The sequence below is a fragment of the Pungitius pungitius genome, chromosome 14 (genome assembly GCF_949316345.1).
Source record: "Pungitius pungitius chromosome 14, fPunPun2.1, whole genome shotgun sequence".
Lineage (NCBI taxonomy): Eukaryota > Metazoa > Chordata > Actinopteri > Perciformes > Gasterosteidae > Pungitius > Pungitius pungitius.
In genome coordinates this window covers 10638822-10658891 of record NC_084913.1, presented here as the reverse complement: position 1 = coordinate 10658891, position 20070 = coordinate 10638822, and the positions used below count along the sequence as shown (strand labels likewise).

Sequence of the window (20070 nt, the reverse complement as noted above, 5' to 3'; positions counted from 1 at the left end):
AATCGCTGCCTGAACTAAGCAAACAGATTTTTTTTTTTTTTTTTGCCTTCTCCTTGTCTTGAATGCACCACGATCTCCTTTCAGAGGCGGAACATTGTGTGTGTGTGTATGTGTGTGTTATTGTGAGTCTCTTTCTTTATCCGTGTGTGCCCTGTGGCAGTGTCCACGGTTTTTGCATGAAATTTCATCACACCCTTTACACACACAAACACGCGCAAACACCCCGATGCTCGCTGACAACAGCTCGCTCCCACGGTGAAGCCCGTTCACGTATATGGCTTTAGTCGGTTAACATTCAAACGTATCGATGGCATGTGTGTCTGTGGTGGGGCCATCTTCACATAGACGCAGCAGTGAGACCATCACTGACCACAGACTGAGGGCTGCAGTAGACCTCTGTGGTTGTGGCTGTGTCAGGACTAGTTGGTTCACAGGCTAGTTGATGATATCTAGGCAACGGGATATGCCGCTTTAAATAATACAATAATGCAACACTCAGTTAATTGGGGGAATGATTCTCGTTTCGCTCGCACCCCGCATGGTTAACAAAGCAAAATGAATAGTTGCAGCAAATCCGGTTTTGGGTCTTCTAATATGTATCTTAAAAACACTGATTGAAGGTCAGATAACAGAATAAAGAGCGGATGGGTTTTTTTGCACTTATCTTTGCAATTGCAAGTAGCTCGAAGACTGCAAGAACAACAGGGTGGGGAGGGTGAAGGGGGGGGGGGGGAGGGGGGGAAGGGGGGTTGAGAGAAAGAAATGCACTGCCTATTGATTATCTTACACACATAAGTACAAGTGACCTGTAATCCACAGAGCACTTATCGACTCCTCTCCCCACCGTATCCAGTAACAGCGGATCAATACGGGCCAAAGACAGTTACGGTACGACACCGCGCGCGGGACCAAGCTGGGCCTGGGCTAGATCACAGCCTCAGCCTGACCCACGCCGAAGAGGGCTACATGCTTGATCTTTCATAGTGGAAACCAAGAAAGCCGTAAAGAAAAGACATTTAACAGAATGCAAGAAGTGAAAGAGTAGAGAAGGTGAAAAAGTATGCAGAGCGAGAAAGAAGCGCCAGAGAGAGAGAGAGAGAGAGAGAGAGAGAGAGGGCAGCTGATTTAATGGTCTAATGAGGCCGCCCTCCAACCAGTTGTTTTGTGTGAGGCGTGCTCTGACCTTTCGCTCCGCTCGGGAGCCCCGCCGCCTCATTTTTCACATTCTTGCAATTACGTTAACGCTTGAAGCTCTCGCTGACTCCCGACTCTGGCCCTTCCATTCCGACACAACCTTCCCTACACAACCTCTCCACCTTTTCCCCCTGCTCCCTCCGCGACGCCGCTCCACTCCACGCATGAACTCGCCTCCCATCTCAATACACTTCCACATAAAATCTGTGGTCCACGCTCTCACGTCCACAGAGAACATGTGAAATGTGGGCTTCACTTCAGTAATGGGGTCTTTAACAGCTTGGCCCCTGTTAAAAGGGGTGACGATGTGGATCAGTTGAGGGAGACAGAATAAGATGGGAGCCAGTGAGATATTGCAGGAGGGGGTAAAGAGTGCAGGAGACCCACGGTGTTTTTTCTTGTTTCAGCTGCCAAGAAAAACAACAACAACTTTCGTTCGCCATCTTTTATTTTGAAAAGTGTGTTTCATGTGTGCCTGTGGCGTAGAAATAATATGAGCATCCCTGTGTCCATTCATTTCAAAGAATGGAAAAAGTTTAAAAGATTAAAAAGTTTTAGATTATTTCATTTCATTTCATCACGCGTTTACCTTTTTTCAGTGCAGTATAATATCTGCATATAGGACTCTGGATGGTTGCTGTGAACACAACAGAACTTCTACAAATCTCCGTCTTCCATCTCCGCACTGAGCATTGCTCTGAACATGTGCCAAAAAACTATTTAACAAGTTCGCAAATATGTAACGCCCCTCGTGTGGAATGATTTATCGTCAAGCCGTAAACCAAGGTGCTCATGCTCATAGCTGTGAGTAAAGTTTGCCAGTTAAGGTTCTGACACATGAAAAAGGTTTTATACTCAGATCTGCTATCTCTCCCCAGCTTCTTAACAGCTTTTTTTCCTTTTTCTCAGAATTTCCCTACAAAAAAGAAAATATGAATCATCACCCTCAGGGCGAATTCTGCACTCTAACTTACAGAGTGACTCCCTACGTTCTAGCTAGACGAACAAATATCCACGAATTATGGAAGAAGGTTAGGAAGGTAACACAAAATACCTCCGTTGGCTCTGCTTGCATATCATTGTGATTAACAGTATTTTGGAAATCCTCCAAGCTTTGCCCTCGAAACATCAGAGACATCGGTTGGAGGGAGTTAAATTTGATGAATGTACGTGCCCTAATATAATATAATATAGTTTCCAAGCAGGTGTCCATAATAAATAATAGCATATGTTAAAACATCACATGTGCGATTGAGCAGCTGATAAAATATCCTGCATGTTTCCCCACACAAAACCGACAAATTAACTGTAAATCCCAGACAGTGATACAGTATGGTGGGAAATACTGTTCCCCTCTTGCTGCATGTGCCTATGTGTGAGTCTCAGTGTGTGTGTGTGTGTGTGTGCCTCAGCTCTTGTCCACACTTGCAATTATTAGCTATGCATGAAGACCAAAATCCACGTTGACATCTTGAGTGGTGAGCAAAGGGGCTTTCTGTACAACTCCACTGTAGATGGAAAAGGCTCAACAGAAGAGAGGAGAAAGCATTTTGTACATTTTCTCAGCAATTTAACAATCCCCACGCTCGCTGGATAGACAGACTCCCCCGAGAGATGGAGAGAGGCAGAGATGGAGAGGAAGGGAGGAAGAGAGAGGGAGAGCTTGAGTGTTCGGCTCCAAGGGAGCACGCTGCGCCTGATGGTATTGTGGTATATTTGCGTGTGTGTGCATGGGTGTGTATGTGTGTCTACACGTGGGGAGTGTGGTGAGCTCCCTTGGCCCTGGCCAGGGGCCCCACTCAGCAAGGTCTTTGTGGTTGAACTCACCCGAGGGGGGGGGTGGTCATTCCTAGTGGGGACACGACTCCTCATGTCTGCCTAGAGAGTCCCAGCATGAAGAAGGCCTTTCGACTCCGGCTTTTTCCTGACCGCTGGCTTCCCTTTTTCTATTTTCTACGGCTCACGAAGACCCAAAAAAAGAGGGGATGAAATGTAACCACAACTGAAAGATCAGCAGAGTCTGTGATGAATGCGAAATGGAGGCCTTGATGTGTTTTAGCAGCCCATGGTCTGGCTCTGGAGTGATCAGCGAGGTGTATAGAACATATATATAGTTTGTGTGTGTGTGTGTGTGTGTGTGTGTGTTAGCTGGTTCCCTCTAAGTGCCTGTTAGAGTTTAATTTAGTGTCGTAATTAAAGCTGAACACTGGCCCATAAACAACAGATAAACAATAAAGCAGACCCGGGCCCTGCTGTTTCATGGCCCTCACTCCCAGCTGTCGGAGCGCTGATAATTTTTAACACAGTGCCCCCACCTCAACACAACACAATGCCGAAAGCAACAAGGGAGTGTATGCGTTGTAAATGTGCGCTTGGGTATTTTTAAGTGTGTGATCGCAGAGGCTGAACAAAAACAACAGCAAAAAAAAAAGAAAAGAAAGAAAGCCCAAAGAAACACATAAACACACAGGAAGTGTCCACTTCCCCTCCCGAAAAGAAAACACGGAGAGTGTCTCCCTTTGTCGTCACTTGAAAAAAAAAAAAAAAAACAGCTCAACGGCAACAGCGATCACGTAACCATTCCACCAAGCGCCGCCTATTCCTCGCAACGTCTCGCCATTAGTGGCGGCAAGTAAGCTGCACAAAAGGAACGCTACCCCTTCTGCACCAAGACAACAATGCTGCAGTGTTTCTCAACCCGGCCCGGCGGCGTGCAACGTCGGCCCTGTCACTACATGTCGGCCCCGTGTTAGTCAGGTGTCTGTTGTGAAAACAGCGCGGTGCGTACGTCTGATGGTTTTGTTGGGAAGGGGCAGGGCCACTGTTGAAAGCCGAGAAGAGTTTGCTCTCGGAGGGGGAGAAAACACGGTACGGAGGGGATACTTTCACGATCCCATTAGCATAAGAGAGGCTAAATTATTCATGTGGAGTGCTTAATCTATGGGGAAAAGTATAGTTAATGCACATAGTTTTAAAATGGATCTCTCCCTGCCTCTGCCCTAACACCAGATTCTTGCTGGATTCAGCATTCGCAGGCATTTACGGGAACGTGTGTCACTCTCCCCTGCGTACACACACACACACACACACACACACACATAGCCGTAGAATTAGTGGGCACATGTGCACTCTTGCTTAAGCGCTGCTGCACTTTCAAGCTGTTTCAAGGGGTTCTGCTCTCAGACTCATCCCCTCTCTTCCTCTCTCCGTAAGTCGCTCTCTCATCCTCTCTTTCCATTTATTCCTCCATCTCTCTCTCTCTCTACCTTTCTATCGCCCCCCCCCGTCCCCTCCCCCTTTCTCGCTGTTTCCCTCACACTCCGCTCCTCTCTCATCCCTTTCTGTCTCGCTCTCCGTACCGCAGACTACCTGGCCCTCATCCAAAATGTGATTAAAGAGAATGATCAGCTCCCTCAGCTCCCTCCTTCCTTTCTCCCTTTCCGCTCTCCGTGCCTCTGCGCGTTACTCCTGACCCCGCGTTGCGTTCTTGGGGCCTACAGATCGCACAGGAGGAACGCACATGAAAAAAGGGCAAAAGCGAAGGAACTGCTAAAAGAGGATGCGGGCCGCCACTAGGGTCGGCTCCATTTCCAGGCACATGGTCTTCAAGCCACAACACCCCCACCACCACCACTCCATCCACGGTGTAGCTCAAGCCTTCTCCCTTCCTTTCCGCTCCACTCGTTCCCGCTCTCGCCCCTCCCTCGGCGCTGGTTTCGCCCCTGGTCCCCGCGGGCCGTAATCACGAGAAGGCCCCCCCCGGCGCCACCCGGCTCCACCAGGAACTGGGTCCTACGCGGCAGAAAGAGGCGCAAAAACTGGGCCAGCCTAATGTGCAAACTAATGTTTGGAGAACATAGGGAAAAAATTACCCAGATTATTCTGACAGCAGCTGTGGAGAATGTCTGTCTGTTTTGAGCCATTTAGGGAAATGGTTAGTGGGGGGGAGGGAGGGGGGGGGGGGCGTTTTTTCTCTGCTTCTTTTCTTCTCTCTCTCTCTCCCTCTCAGAAAGGTAGATGGAGACCAGCTTATCTGGGATTGAGTTGAGCATAATTAAAAAGCATTAAGAGAAATGTATAGCGTAGGAAAGTAATCATGATTGAATGAACTACAGTAAAAGCAAGGAGTCACGTTTCCTCTCTTTTGCCCAAAGGCTACGGCGTAAAACAAAGATTAAGTGCCGTGCTGTTGTATCAGTTCATTATACAGGGGGTTTACACACCCATGTTCCTTTGCCGATTACTCCGGTGCACGTGGTGATGATGAGGTGTGTACAGGGGTCAAATCTAATATGGCTAAAAGGGATTTGAGCGCGTCCCCCAAAGGGCATTTCCACGTCCATTAATGCTGCTACCACGAGGATGAAGGTGCTTCAGTCCTGTAAGAGCCTCGGTGTTTTCCCAGGAAATGTTCTGCCTTGTTCCGGCAGGCTAGCCTGAAGGGGGTCAGCCAAGAAGTCGCCCTTAAGAGGTGATAATCCAATTGCTCTAGTCCTCACCGGATTTGTTTCCCCCCTTGTCCGGCGGTGTTTGTCCGTGTGTTTACAGAGAGTGTAAGCATGCGTGTGTGAATGTATGAGACATAGAATGGGAGGCAGAGGCAGCGAGATGCCACCGGTTTCTTCTGTGTCCAACCCCGGGCCCCATTCTAGATCAGGGAGAGGTTATGGAGGCCAAATCCGTTCAAAGGCACACCTGCAGGGAAAGTCCCAGAACCCTGACTGCCGGCTTACACTGGCCCGTTTAAGGTGTGCTTATTTGGAGTTTAACCCTGACTTCAAATGTCCTTTCCCTTCTCTCCCCCTTTGTGTTTGACCAATGGGCCCTGTGCTCTTTTACTTTCTTGCCTTTCTTCTGCCTCCCTCGGCTCTTTAATCTCCCCGCGCCACCCCCACCCTCCCAGTTCTCCTCTCCCTAATATCCAAACCCCGCACCACAGCAAAGGTCCCTCCCCAAAGACAGCGAGCGGCTGAGTCGAGTGGCTTAGCGAGGCCGGCTATAGCTTGTTCGCTTGTTGTGTGGCTTTCTCTCTTGTCTCCAGCCAGGCTGTACACACCGAGGCCTATTTGGAAGTGAGCAGAGCAGCTATATACCCTACAGGTAGTGCGTTAACCATGCTGCCGCCGTCCAAGAGAGTGGGAGGACGATAAAGGAAGTGTGTTACAATCCGAGTTCTTCCTCGCTGCAGCGCGGATTTTCACGCGCACATCTTTTGCGTTTATGCAAAGCTTTTGAGGGCATTATGCAAGATAAGCTCATTTTCTAGTCTGATTCCCACTCTAGTACATGATTTAATGACTCTTAAAGCCAAGGGCTGCTTTTTTAGGCATAATGGAAGTCCCGCGGTCTCGCGGTTTCCACGTAGCCACAGTGCTTTTTCCACACCTGATCACTTTTGTTCACCCATTTTATGGCTATTGGGGAGCAGGCGGAGGTGAGCGATTTGACAGCGGTTGGTGCCATGAGCACTAATGTTTACTGGAAGAAAGCATCTAATAATTTTTGATTACCCCAGAGGAGGTATTAGCCATGTTAGTCAGCAAGGATAATTTCTTATTTACATGCCCCAAGCGGTGAACACTCTGAAGGAACACTGGGGCTAAATGCTCAACAAAACGAATCAAACATGCCAAACGAGATGCTCCATCCTGGCTGGCTGCAGGGCTGGAGCTGAGAAAACCTTCATTATGCATTTACCATAATTCATTTAGAGGGTTATCAATTTGCAGAATACAGAGAAGATGTTTTGGGGGGTGAGAAAGCAAACACCATATCAAACGAAGGAAGAGCAAAAGGAACAAGAGAAAGCGAGATGAAAAGGAGTAAGATATTCAGGGATAGCTCAGTGCCTGGATATTTTAAATACTGTTCCAATTACACACTTTTCCATGTTCTGGGGCAGAACTTGCATGTAAAATGCTGCAATCCCCTCTCTTTTACCAGTGTCACGCTCCGCCCCCTAAAAAAGCAGGAGCTGATTTGTTTTTAATGAAAGCCATTTGACACGGGATTTCTCTTCTGTACGTTTTTTGTTGAGATCGTGGCTGCGCGGAGATGTTCTAGTTCAAATATTGTCTTTCTGTTCATTTAAAGTTGCTCTTTGTTTGGCCTTTGCCCGGCTTACTTAAGAGCTCCTCGTATCTGTCTCTCATTGTGGATTTCACGACAGTTACTACATGTTTTCATTTTTTTCCCCCTGGCAACACATACTGAGAGAAGAAAAAGACCCTTTAAAGCATCTTTCCCTCCCATCAGGCAAGGATGACTAAGGCCCCATTAGAACAATTGCAGGAAACTTAGGGAGACGGGGAGTGTTTAAAAGAATGAAAGCAGCCACAAAACACCACTATCTTGTGATAACCAGTGCCTGCTTTCATTATCTAAACACAAAAAAACTCCACCTAGGAAAAATTGTTCTCATTCCTTTGCTTCATTCAATTCAATAAAACAATGAAACAGAGAAAAAAAGAAAAGAAACATTTAACATTTTCCAATGTGGGGGGGGGGAGGTGCATTATTTTGTACAAATGCTTACTCCCAGGGATGCAGTCCTTAGACAACTGAGTGTCTGCAGGAGACATCTGTGAAGCCCGACCTTGTGACCCCGGAAAGAATGCTCTTAAGGTGGGGGGAAAACTGCCTTTTACCATTGCATCATGGCCTACAGGACAGCCCAGCAGCAGGAAAACACAACCTCTACAGAAACTGAAAACACAACAGACCAACAGTTCCATGGGAAAGAAACTAGGAGCGACTAGCAAAACCGAGAGATTCTGTAAATGTAAAGGATGGGAAAGAAAAGAAGAAAAATGATAGTAGATGGGCAGACAGGCCGATAACATATACAGAAAACACAGACTTTTTTGCCTCACAGGCCTGGCCGTCTACATACCCCCCGCACCACCCCCCATGAGATCATTTTCATCCTTTATGAGTCAAAGGGAAGCCCGGTTGAAAATGAAAGGTTACACAAGCCAGAGCCCAGGCCCTCGGAGTGAGAGAGCACAAGAACCCCGCTGCAAGGGCCCTGCTGTTATTCAAAGCACCTGCTATTGTGTGGGCGCCCATCCAGGCCTATTGTTGTGCAGAAATTAGTCGTGCTCCCTTTGGCTCCCTTTGGCTCCCTTCGGCTCTAGAGGCATGCAGCAGACCCCCTTGTTGTTTTGGGTTCAGATACGTGGTTGGATAGATGCGTGGCCCTGGCTACCATCACCACTGGCTGTGGCCCTTTGCCCTTTCTCCCAAAAACACAGTATCATTCTGTCTTTTTTTTTTTTTTTTTTACTCATCCACCCTCTGTTGTGCACTCTCAGGCCAACATTCCTATAGTTTTCTTTCTCTTTCTTTTGTACTCCTACTCCTCTTTCTCCTTTGGTGTATATGCTTATTGTTCTTTGGAGCACCCTCATTATACCCATGGTTATATTTTAAGGGCCTCTCTCTTTGATTTTGGTCTCATGGGGAGTGAGTGGTGGGCTAGTGGGAGCTGTAGGCTGGCCCGGCTCTCCGGGCTCCCCAGCCAGCGTCTCGGAGAGTGGGCTTGAGGGTATTGTTGGTGCCGGGTACCGCTGCAGAAGCGCTGGTGCTAAAGCTAGTGCAGGGGGTGGGTGTGAGGGGAAAATTGAAAAGTCAATAACTAAGGCCGCACCAAAGAAAAAGAAAAAAGGGTGAAACAAAAGGAGATGGAGAGCTTCAAAAAGCTGAGAGCTATAGAGCACTGCTAATTAATAGCATCAGAGGAACCGCTTTTTTTCCTTCCTTCTGGAACTTTAATGGTGCATATCACTGCAAGGCGAGGTAATTAGGAGCTTGCATTGAGAGTCATGTTAGATGAGCAAGGATTGGCATGTTTCATTTAGACAATGAAAAACAAACAAAACATCACAATAGAAAAGTACGGAAACCCCAAAACTAAATATTATAATGCAACCATAACCTTTTGAAACCATTGAACCATTAGTCATGTTGCACAAGTGCTGAATATTTCAGCCGTTTCTTAAAATGCTTTTCCTCAAATGTGAATGAGATTGATAGTGAACATCTGATTGTAATGCAGTTTCAATACAGCCGCCGGACTCCAGTCATGCAGCTATATGAGGCGTGAGGGTCGAGGAACGTGACCAAATACACTTCTTTGGACGGTCAGCAAGGCAGTGTGGCAGTAATTTGAACCAAGGCTTTGCAATTTGTGTTTTTTTCACAGTAGTAATAGGCTCCTCTCACTTTTCTTGCCATAGCAATTTCCACTGCCAACAGCTGTCAAGACCCTAAAATCAAAATTAGTGCCATGGAATTGGGCCTTAATGAAATGACCTGCTGGATTTACCTTTAGCAGCCAGGAGGGCCGTCAATACCAGCCTCGTCAAAACTGTCTGTGAATGCTGCGGCCCCATTAACGAAAGGAAATTGTCTCAAGTAAATGTATTAAGCACTACTTCCACCTTCTAATTATATTTCCCCCTCTCTCTTTATAATTCATTCTCGCTTTCATTTGTTGTTAATATTGAAAAAGGCTTTTAACTGGGTTTTCTATCCTCATGGGATCACCAATTACATGTCACAATGTATCAGAGGAATGTCATATGAGTCCAAGTCCATTGAATATTGGGGATACGTGTAGTGTCCCAGCCCATTACGACGTGTCAATATATTACCTTACGTTCATAGCCCAGTGGAGGACACTGGGCCCTGGCTATTGACTTGCCGGTAGGTGAGGGGTCTTGACAAGACATGAGCGTCTGATTCTCTTGTAAGCTGTATCTGATTTCTCTGCTAGTTGGATCCCCGGAGAGACTCGCTCTACCCTCTGTTGATCAGTCTCTTACTCATAGCTGTATGGAAAAAAAGGCAGCGATAAAAAGAATGAAAGAGTAGTTTTGTGGAAGGAGATGCTCTGGTTGTGTTTGCCATGATTCCCTGTGAAAATGAGAGCGCGGGGGGAGGGAGAAGGAAGCAAAAGAATCAGCTGCTATAGGTGAAAGAGCTGTAAGAGCGCATGTGTATATCAAACATGTTGCCAAAGAAAAAGTCTAAGATTAATGGATTTACCAATAACTGCATCTGCATTTGTGTACAGTATAAAAAAGTCACCGATTTGCATCAGCGAGAGCGCAGACAAAGCGAAAATTAGCTAAGCTAGATCCTCACTCCTCATACAGTACATCTGACTAATTCATGAAGATAAACTTGGCTGACGGACAGAGAGAGAGAGAGAGAGAGAGAGAGAGAGAGAGAGAGAGAGAGAGATATGCAGGTGGAGGGAGGAAGTTTTCATTGACTCTCCCGAGCGGAGCAAGCCAAAGCCCCGCAGGGATCTCTCTCAGTTTGAACTTTATCAGGGGCTACGCTTAATCAATACGCTATCGGAAAAAGAATTAATTACTAAAGCAGAATAAAACAGCTGCATTTTAAACCCAGGATTCATCAATTCTGTAATCTCTTGGTTACAGCTCAGGTGTCAGGAGGATCATTTTAGCTCCATGTAATGAGGAACTGTGGGAGTTTACCCCACCCCTCCGCCGTCCTCCTCCTCCGCCTCTCTGTTTCTGACCTCCCCTCCTTACCTTCCACCTCCTCATCAGCATTTTCCTTCCTCTTTTTCTTTTCCGTTCCATATACCACTTTATTTCCCTTCCTTAATAGACTAACTGTATTGCAGTACTGCATTCTGGATTCCCTCTCATCCACCCCCCACCTCCCCATCCTGCTACATTCCCTTCCCACCAAATTCCTGTCTTTGCGGGGATGGGACGGAGGGGTATTAAACTTGAAATCTCTGGTGCGAATGCTGACTGGAACGGGACATTCCCGCTGCTGCAGCCCCCGAGCCGGACATTCCTCCGCTCAGCGTGTAACACCGCTGGCGTTACACAAAGAGGGGGCATAAGGGGAAGGGAGAGGTTGGTGTAATGGGCAGAAAAACAACACACAAGGCTTGTTGTTGTATGAAGTCAATGTAAGGGGACAATCACTCGGGCTGGAAATGAATGGCGCACAGTGAACACATTTAGATATCGGAGGACAGTCAGGCCACGCGGGGAGTGTCTCTCACAATAACCTTGCCCAAGCTGTTGCTATATGACCAGTGCCATCCACCCCTCACATCCCTTGACCTCAGACCAAAGCCTCTAAACGGACTGTCCTTGAATCCCTCATAATGGGGGATTTCAAGGCAGGTTGAGAAGGGGTTATGGGTGATGAATTGGGTTTTTAGTGAGCTCATTAGGAAGCCAAACAGAGTTTAGACTGGCGGAGCGGGGCAGCAGCACAGTAATCAGTTCTGCTCGCTTTGTTCCCTGCCTCCAGGACATTTGTGTGAAAAAAAAGAGAGAGAGGGAGGAGAAGAAAAAAAAACGAACTTCATGGCATGTGGCTGATGAGAGGACTGCTGAGCAGAGGCTACAATCTGATGGTTGACTTGTTGATTTATAAACCTTTTAATCCCTTTTCTCTACAAGCCCCCTGGCTCTGTGTTGAAATCCCCATCTCCTCTAAACTTCGATGTCACTGTCCATCAGGTGTGGCGAAGATGTCTGCAGTAAGTGGAAGTCGTCCTGCTCTCTCTGTATAGAATCGGGGAGTTGGTTTGTTTGGTTTTGAATTCTAATTGAGGGTAGAGAATCACTGCCGATGCTGTTGTCATACTCTGCCTCAAACGGCATAAGCTGTTCCGAATCACAAAACCACACTCTGTTTAAACTGGCAACCAGCACACAGCCGCTCTTTTTGGTGGTTTAGGTAGGAGACTTTGATATGCAATAGTTCCTAGCGGGGATTGCAATGCCATTTCTTCACTAGCAGACGGATCCACGTGACGCGTTTGCATGCACTCCAGCACTTTGTTTTCTCTTGCTCCGTCTTGTCTCTTTATTCCCTGCTTTCACTACATTATCATTCCAAAGTAGAGCAACTAAGTCTTTTTACAAAGCAAAAAGTGTGGAAGCAGCTTGTTTTACTAATGATCATGCGTGTTTCAATTCAAAATAGCCCCGCTTGCTTTTGGGAAATACCTATTCTTGAATATTTGATGCAGCATCAAACCTTAGGATTAAAGTATTCTACTCTGAAGGCACATAGCCCCTGTATTTTGTAACTATCATAAATTATGGAGGGAGTAGCTTCAATATTTGCATTTAACCATTGAGATGAAAAATAGCTCCATTGTAGCATATTAAGTTTGGATGAAATAAGGACACAAGGTTCGGACTGTTGCATGGTCAGTTTTGTACATTTGTTTATTAAGAAACAAGGGAGGAACCGCGATTACCTGTGAGACCAATTAGCTCCATTCGATTTGGAATTTAAGGGTAGAGCAGTGGTGGTGTAGTAGAGCAGGGGGAACCGGGGTGGAGTTGTCAAGGAGGCAGAGTGTGAAATGTCTGGTGGAGACCCAAAGCCCTTCATTAGCCACTGATCCCTGTCTGCTGAGTGAGGAGCAGTCATGGGCATCACAGCTCCCTTTTAGTTCCCCCAAAAAGAGTGGGGTGAGGGGGTGGAGAGTAGCTACCCCATCCCCTGCAATTTAGCCCTTTGCCATTCATGCAAATTGGGTCCTGACATCTGCAACAGCCTGCCTCCTTCCTTTTATACATCTTTATTCACTCTCCTTTCTTTGGGTCTTTTTCTTCCTCAAATAAAGCCCCCTTTAGATGGCCAACTCAGCTGACGTACAACCTCCACATCTGTGTAAAAGTAGAACTTTCCCTGTGTCTTCATCTTTGCATATTTAAATATGTACAACATGTCAAGATCCCAGAAGGCGTTTTTTGTTGTGCAAGCCCCAGTCCCAATCTCGTTTGTATTAAAACAATTGTTGGAGGTAGGAACAATAATTCAGTTATAATCAAATTTACTTTGTAAACTAAGATACATTTTAAAGGCGTTTGGCAGATGATCATTTTATGAAAAGATCAAGTAAGTTCTAGGCAGCCTGGGACTGGAGAAAAAGCAATAACCAGGCAGCCTGCCCCCCTTCCTCCATCTCCCTTCTGGACAAACCACTCTTCTTTGACTCCAAGGGAGAAGCTGAAAGGGGGGTAGGGGGTGGCTTCGCTCCAGCCCTCATTTTGGATTAAAAGGTAAAATAGCCTAACAGGCTGTTAAAAAACAAGTTCCAACCCCCCCCTCCCCTCCGCTCTCCTTCTCTCTGCCCCGTCCACTTCCACCTTGCCCTCTGTGGTAGGGATGTGCGCAACGGGGTCAACGCTGTGCCTGTGAGCGGAGAGAGGCCTTGTATCGGTGGAGAGGTGATAGTTATCTCCGGCATTCCAGGGATGACAGAGAGATATCTGCATGATGGCAGGGTTAGGGGGTTTAGAGAAGGGGCGGAGAAGGGAGGTACAGGAGTTGTTGAGCAACTACCCCCCCCCCCCCCCCGACCACCACCACCACCACCTCCCTCCCTCCTTCCGTCCCTCGCTGCCTTTCGTGCTGCCTGACTGCCTCGCTTCCCCACACATAGAAAAAAAAAAACATCTAATTAGAAGCTCTTATTCCACTTCATTTAAGGGAACACTTAATGATGTGTTTTTTTGGGGGGGAGAGACAACCACGCATTACTTCTCATGCAAAAGGAACCACTCAGTCGTTGCACTCAGGATGCAGATACAGCTGTGTTTGAGATGGAGGTTTGTCCTCCTTGCTGCTGTGTGTTGGAGGACAGATGAAAATATGGCAGTCCTCTCTCCTTCACCTTTAGCCGGTGGTTCCGGTGGTAAGAGGGGGCGGTAAAGCGCGGGCGGGTTATGACATCTGAGTTTTGGCACGGAGACTCGCTGAAGGAGAGAGTTTGTTGTAATTGCTCTGAGAGGTTTTAGGGCTGTTAATGACTCCGGCCTGAGCGCTACCAATTTGTCAGCATGCTTGCTGTTTACTAAGCTGTTGTTTTATGGTCCAGTGCAAGGGGCTGCTGCTTGTTTAAGCACAGATCAGGAAATAATCAGCGTAAAACACTGGCTTGCAGTGGTGCTGCCGCACTAAAACAGTTCCGTCTAGAGCCCTCATCTACTGTATGGATCTGAATGAGCGCAGTACGCCATATGGCGTGCGGTCACACAAGGACACACAAACGCCCACCATAGGTCGCTTGCGGTTCGAAATTGGACACTCGAGTGTGTGTGTTTTATCTCTGCTGGGATTACGTTCTACTCGTTAGCCTTTGTCTGTGCTGTATATTAAGAAGCGCGAAGCATATTGCTAGCATGCAGCTATAGCCAGAAGAGCTGTAATCCCCCGTCGGCGCAGAGCAACAGAGGGCCGGCCATTCCACTGGTGTGAATAGAGCCTCTACGTGTTTGCGTATGTGTGTATGTGAGAGAGATTGTGTGTGCGTCGCGAGCATGTGGTCCCAGAGCCGGCAAAGACCCCTTCGTAAATCCATGGTAAATAAAAGGGGTAACCAGACAGACAAAAGAGGAGCCCCCACTGCTACCCTCATTCGCTGCCATTTGGGGGACTGAATGTGCTAAACGCCGCTTATGCTGGCTGAAAAGTTGTGGAGAAAAAAAAAAAAAAAGAGGGAAAAGGGAGGCACTAAATCCCCGTCTTCTTTTCTCTTCATTCTCTCCCTGGCCGAGCCTGCAGGGCTAAAGGTGGTTTAATAGAAGGGTGTTGGTGGGAGGCTTGTGAGGGTCACTATGGTGCGCTAAGGTGGGCCAATGGAGCTCCTGCTACAACAAGCCTCTTAGCTGCTGTTCTACTTCTCTTCCCTTCTGACTCAGGAGATTCTCTCTTCTTCCTCATTTGATTGAGCTTGGGTGAACATGCCTGACTAGTCTGGGCTGACAGGGGTTGTGGGGGGTCTTTTGTAATTAGTCACTTTAACCACAGCTTCCATAAGCCACTGCCTCTACACTCTTTGCTTCATTAACCTGAAACAAATGCCGGGGCCTCTCAGGGCTAAATCACGGCGCAGCCTTTGGAATACCTTACCCGACATCTAAATCTTGTCCGAATGCTTTTCAGTATAGTTGTACTGGGAACAATACTTCTAACCATGACTGGTTTTGAATGTTTTCCTAACTATTGACAAGTCATTATTCATTCATGCATGGTGTACTGATAGTACTGATATTTGGGACTTTGCTGCCATTTCCATAATGCTTCCAGGGCTCACTAGACCTCAGTGGCTCCCTTAAGGGCAGGTTACCTTCTAGATATGAAGCATGATCTCTGGAGTCATTAGGATAGATATGAAGCATGATCCTTGGAGTCATTAGGACCCCCCGTGAAATCCCCCTGTCTCTCTGTAGGACACTGTGCTAAAACCAGGTCTTTGTGCATGAAATCCTGAAGCAACCTTGAATGTTCCAACATTAGATTCAGCAGAGTTTCAGTGTGTTTACAGTCCTTTCCCAACCCCTTAATGAGCTCAGCCCAGAGACCAATTTACTCTCAGGGAGAGATATCTGAATGCATTTTTAATAACCACCCACTGGTGTTTAGAGAGGGAAATGTGTGTTAGCAAAATGTGCTCTTGGACTTGTGTTAGTTTGTTTGTCAGTGTTTTCTTTCACTTCTTTCGCCCTCATTGCATCTGGTCATTGTTTCCCATCTCGTACGATTGCACCTTCTTGGTTTCTGTGCGTATGAAAATAGGCACAAACTTTCACTGTAAGCACTTTAGCTCAAGATATTGATAGGGTGGGTGAGGGAGAAAGAGAGAGGAGGAAAGGGAAGACAGACAGAGACTGGGCTGGGGGGGGGGGGGGGGCGGGGGAAGGAGTGGGGGGCTGTCTTTTTTTTTTTTCCATCTCCAAGGGCGCTGCTTTTTCAAAAGTGCCTGGGGCTAAACTCCAGCACCTCGGCTCCCTTAGGCCTTTCGGCTGCCTCCTAATAGCCAACCCCCATCTGTGTCACATGGCCAGATGATGGGACGCTTCCCCCTGCTCTGCCCTGCACTTTTTTTTTTTCCTGCTTCCCCTATTTTTTTTTTTCAGAGTGCACATCCACACAGGTTAGAATGGCAGAGTTGCCAGGGAACAGTCAGAAGCCATTAGCGTTTGGGACAATTTGCCCTGCGGCGTTCCTTCTCTAGCTCATAAGAAAAGAGTGGGGGTGGATGCAAAGCACCAGCTCTCCTTTAGATGTAATGAGGTTGTGCAAGTTGGGTCTTCTTTATTCTTTTTCTACTTCTTCTTTTCTTCCCTCCTCCTCCTTCTTGTTCCTCGTCTTTCTCCCTTTGTTTCTTTCTTTTCACCGTCTGTCCACACTTGATTTTCCTACGTGGTCTATTAAGAAATAACATGTTTCTACACATATGACTCCAAAACAAGTATAAAATACTTAACACTAAATCTGTGCTTGGATGCCACACGTCTGGTCAGCGCACTCATGACAGTAGCCATGTGCACGTGAGAGAAGGACAGAGGGAGAGAGAGAGAGAGAAGCTGAAAGCCTTGGAGTCTGGTTTCACCCTTGCGGGCTAGGGCAGGAGGCAGCGAGCATGCTGGGTAATGAAGTGACAGGTCAGTCTGTAAATACGCACGGGTCGCTCTGGCCCTGGCCAGGGGGGAGGCTATCGCATTGCAGTGAAAATGGAAACGTCAATAAAATTAATCTGCCAGCCTTTTGGCCACTGTGTGGTTCCATTGGATGAGCCTGACTGCTCACAGCAGGAGAGGGATTTGCAGACCAGCTCGAAAAATCAACACAAAACCTAGCGGCACACAAACAAACAACTAAACTGTGTATCAACATTATTCAGTGAAGCTCAAAAGCGCAGAAACAAAGGGGGTGGTTAAAATTCACAGCCCACTAGTTGTTGTTATTGAAGTTCGGGAAGCAAACTGGGGGAGTAAGACTTGACTTCCGTCTGGCTCGCATTTCCCAGGAAGCCCCTCACAGTCAGGGTAGGGCTATGGCCAGACCAAAGTTTATTGTTTTAGGCTTTCCTGAACAAGGATTCGTACTTAGCCCGGGATTTACGGCATTTGCCGCTAATGAATGCCCATTCTACAATTACGACACCCCCAGTCTGTGTCCCCGTCCCCATATGTCCTTCCGAGGGGCCGGTGCTTCTTTAACTTCACACGGGGAACGCAAAGTCGGCACTTCTCTGTTTTCCTCTTTCGTGTGGCTCCGCGCTAATGATGTGGAAGGAAAACACTGTGGACTGAAAGAAAAGAAAGAGGGAAGAAAAAAGAGAGGGAAAAACCAGGGGGAGGAAAAGGAAAGTAAGGAAAGTAGTTAGATTTGAGGGCCCCTGCTGTCCTTGTAGTCTTCATTTATTTTGCATTTGATTACACCGTCGGATCCTTTTTCTTTCCCCCCTTTTTAATGTTATTAGTTCAAATATTTATGTGAGATTAAGGCCTGTGTAGGTGCTGGTGATTGATGCCTCCCCAAAAACAGGAAGACATGCGAGTTTGAATTTTGAGAATGTCAGGGTCCTTCTCTGCCTTAGTGGAGGAGTTTTTCAGATACATAATTTAGATGCCCTCAAGGAAGGCTTTCAAGGCATTTGTGCCCGGGGGCAAGAAAAAATAACTATGACTGTTAAAAGTAAATCACTTTTGCTAATGCACAATTAATGCCGGGGAAGAGGAACAAGAAAAAAGGCAAGGGACAAAGATGGAAACTTCGATTTAAAGGAGAAATCGTGTCTGGGTTGTGTGCATGTTTTCCTCTTGAAATCAAACGCTGACGGACATTAATGCAGACGAAGCCGCCGCTGGCCTGTCATGCTAATCTTGTGGCGGAATGGGGAGGGGTGGCTGCAAGGGAAGGGATTGGGTGCGGAGGGAGTCTATGGGAGTCGGGGCTTGCGGTGGCGTGGGGTGGGGGAGGCAGACGAGTCCATTATGTGCATCCAAGTGCAACAATGAACCACCCCAAATCACATCTCCTACTTTGATACTCATGCGTCTCAACTGGATGCCGTGAATTATGAGTTTTGTTTGTGTGTGAGTGTGTGTCTGTGCATGATTTACGAATGTACTGTATGTGCCCATGTAACTCCTCCCTGTCCCCTTTGGTTCCCTTCAAAAGAAGAAGGAAAAATGCTCTACATTATGTCAAGCATGCAAATTTAATTGAATTAATGACATGAGTCCAAGCCTCTACTGTACTCGCAGGCTCCTTGTCCTATTTTCTTTCTTCTTTTCTTTTCTCCTCCTAAAGAACTGAAACGAGGAACCTAGTGTTCAGCATCCAACCATAATATTACAGTTATTATCCCCTATTCCCCTCTCTCGTGCTCTGGAGTGTAGAACAATTCTGCCAGGCCTCCGCGTAAAACCCCTCACACGCTGTACAGACCTTCCTCTAAGGCCACTTAAATCCCCCTGCCTCCATATCTTCACTACACAACATGGCTTTGCTGCGGGGATTCTCTAGGCCTCACTGCCATGCTTTTGAATTCCTTTGTATCTCTGGTATTTGTCCATTTATCCATTTTTCAGCTTGGACGTCTTGTGCTTGTGTTTCAGCTCAGAGATTTTCTAGAGCACACTGTATTTTATTCTGAGTCACTGTTGTTGTCTCGGATGTTATTTAACCCCGGGTTTTGTTTCCGTCCAGGAGATGGCTTAGACAACAGCGTGGCATCGCCCGGCACAGGGGACGACGATGATCCCGACAAGGACAAGAAGAGGCAGAAAAAGCGTGGCATTTTCCCCAAGGTGGCCACTAACATCATGAGGGCGTGGCTCTTCCAACATCTGACGGTAAGAACCGGTTTTGCTTTAGGAGACAAACATGTGGGAAAACAACCCGGATAGAAAAACAGACACAAACACACACCTGTCGTTACTGAGGAAGCCAAGGAGTGAGTGACAGCTGCGCCGTGATGCTCACCTGTCAGCCACCTGTCACAGGGACACACTGACCAGGTCAATTTAATCAGTTTGGGACCGTTTACTCTGCTCGGCACACTCTGTGGGGGAGACGGCCCAACAATCCCTGATATTTACTCCAATATCAGATGCACTGTTTGTTTGGCCTAATGAACAATCTTTTTTTTTCTGCCAGAGATTAAAAGAAAGAATGATAATTAGTGGAGCGTGGTTGTGAATGCAAACGTATAGGTGTAGATATATTATTGAGTGACTACTTAATCTCAAATTTGATAATTGATTTTGTGAGAGATTATTCTTGAGGTTGAAATGGTCAATGTTGAAATATTCGTATTCTATAGATGGGAGGATCATTTTTTTCCGCCAAACTCAAACCCTCAACACAATGATGCAGCTTGGATTAAACGTTCAAATGCAACATCAATTCCAAGCGACGTGGTAAAACGAGCACTCTTGCGGTTTTCTCTATGTGTCTGTCGGTGTGTGTCATGCATAAAGGGGGACGCACCACAATTCCCCCCACCCTCGCTAATGTCAGGACATTATCAGAACATCGGGTTGTATTGATTTTGCAACAAAGGTCAGATTTCAGGAGGAGGTGGCCACGCCACGACACATAAGCTGCTCTCGGAGCACGTGGCTCCTTGTCCCAGAGATGGAGAGACCATGTTGGGGGGGGGGGGGGGGGGGGGGGGGGAAGTAAAAGAAAAAGAGAGAAAGTAGTGGACTTAGTTTAGAGCTTCAGTCTTATGGATCATCCACATATTTAAGCGGGTCAGGTGGCCCCTGTTCTCCCTCTACCCTGTGCCCCCCCCCCCCCTTTCAAAGCCCCTGTACCCTGATTACCTAACCAAAATCCCAAGTAATGTGTGGCCAGCAAATACGGCCTAATTGAAAGGGCTGTAAATCCATTACATATTGGTCAGGGATAATCAGGAGTGCTTTAATCACTTTTATCTATTCAGGAGCAGTGAAGCTGCAACAGCAAAGCCCTGAGCCTCGCAGGCCTCAGCGGCTCCACCACGCCAGTCTGCATGCTTATTATTCTCATCATTATCAAAATGACTTCACAGCTGTTCACAGC

The 20070-nt window shown here is 47.1% G+C and overlaps 1 protein-coding gene across 8 annotated transcripts in view; it reads left to right on the top strand.

Annotated features, from left to right (window-relative positions):
• Nucleotides 1-20070, top strand: part of meis2a (Meis homeobox 2a) — a 73740-nt gene that overhangs the window by 13440 nt on the left and 40230 nt on the right. For 7 of the 8 annotated variants that reach the window (XM_037485851.2, XM_037485852.2, XM_062557160.1 and 4 more), the window contains exon 8: nt 18712-18857. In XM_037485851.2, the coding sequence (XP_037341748.2) occupies nt 18712-18857 (146 nt within the window). The remainder of the gene's footprint in view (nt 1-18711; nt 18858-20070) is intronic. The other variant, XM_062557161.1, reaches the window with a different exon arrangement.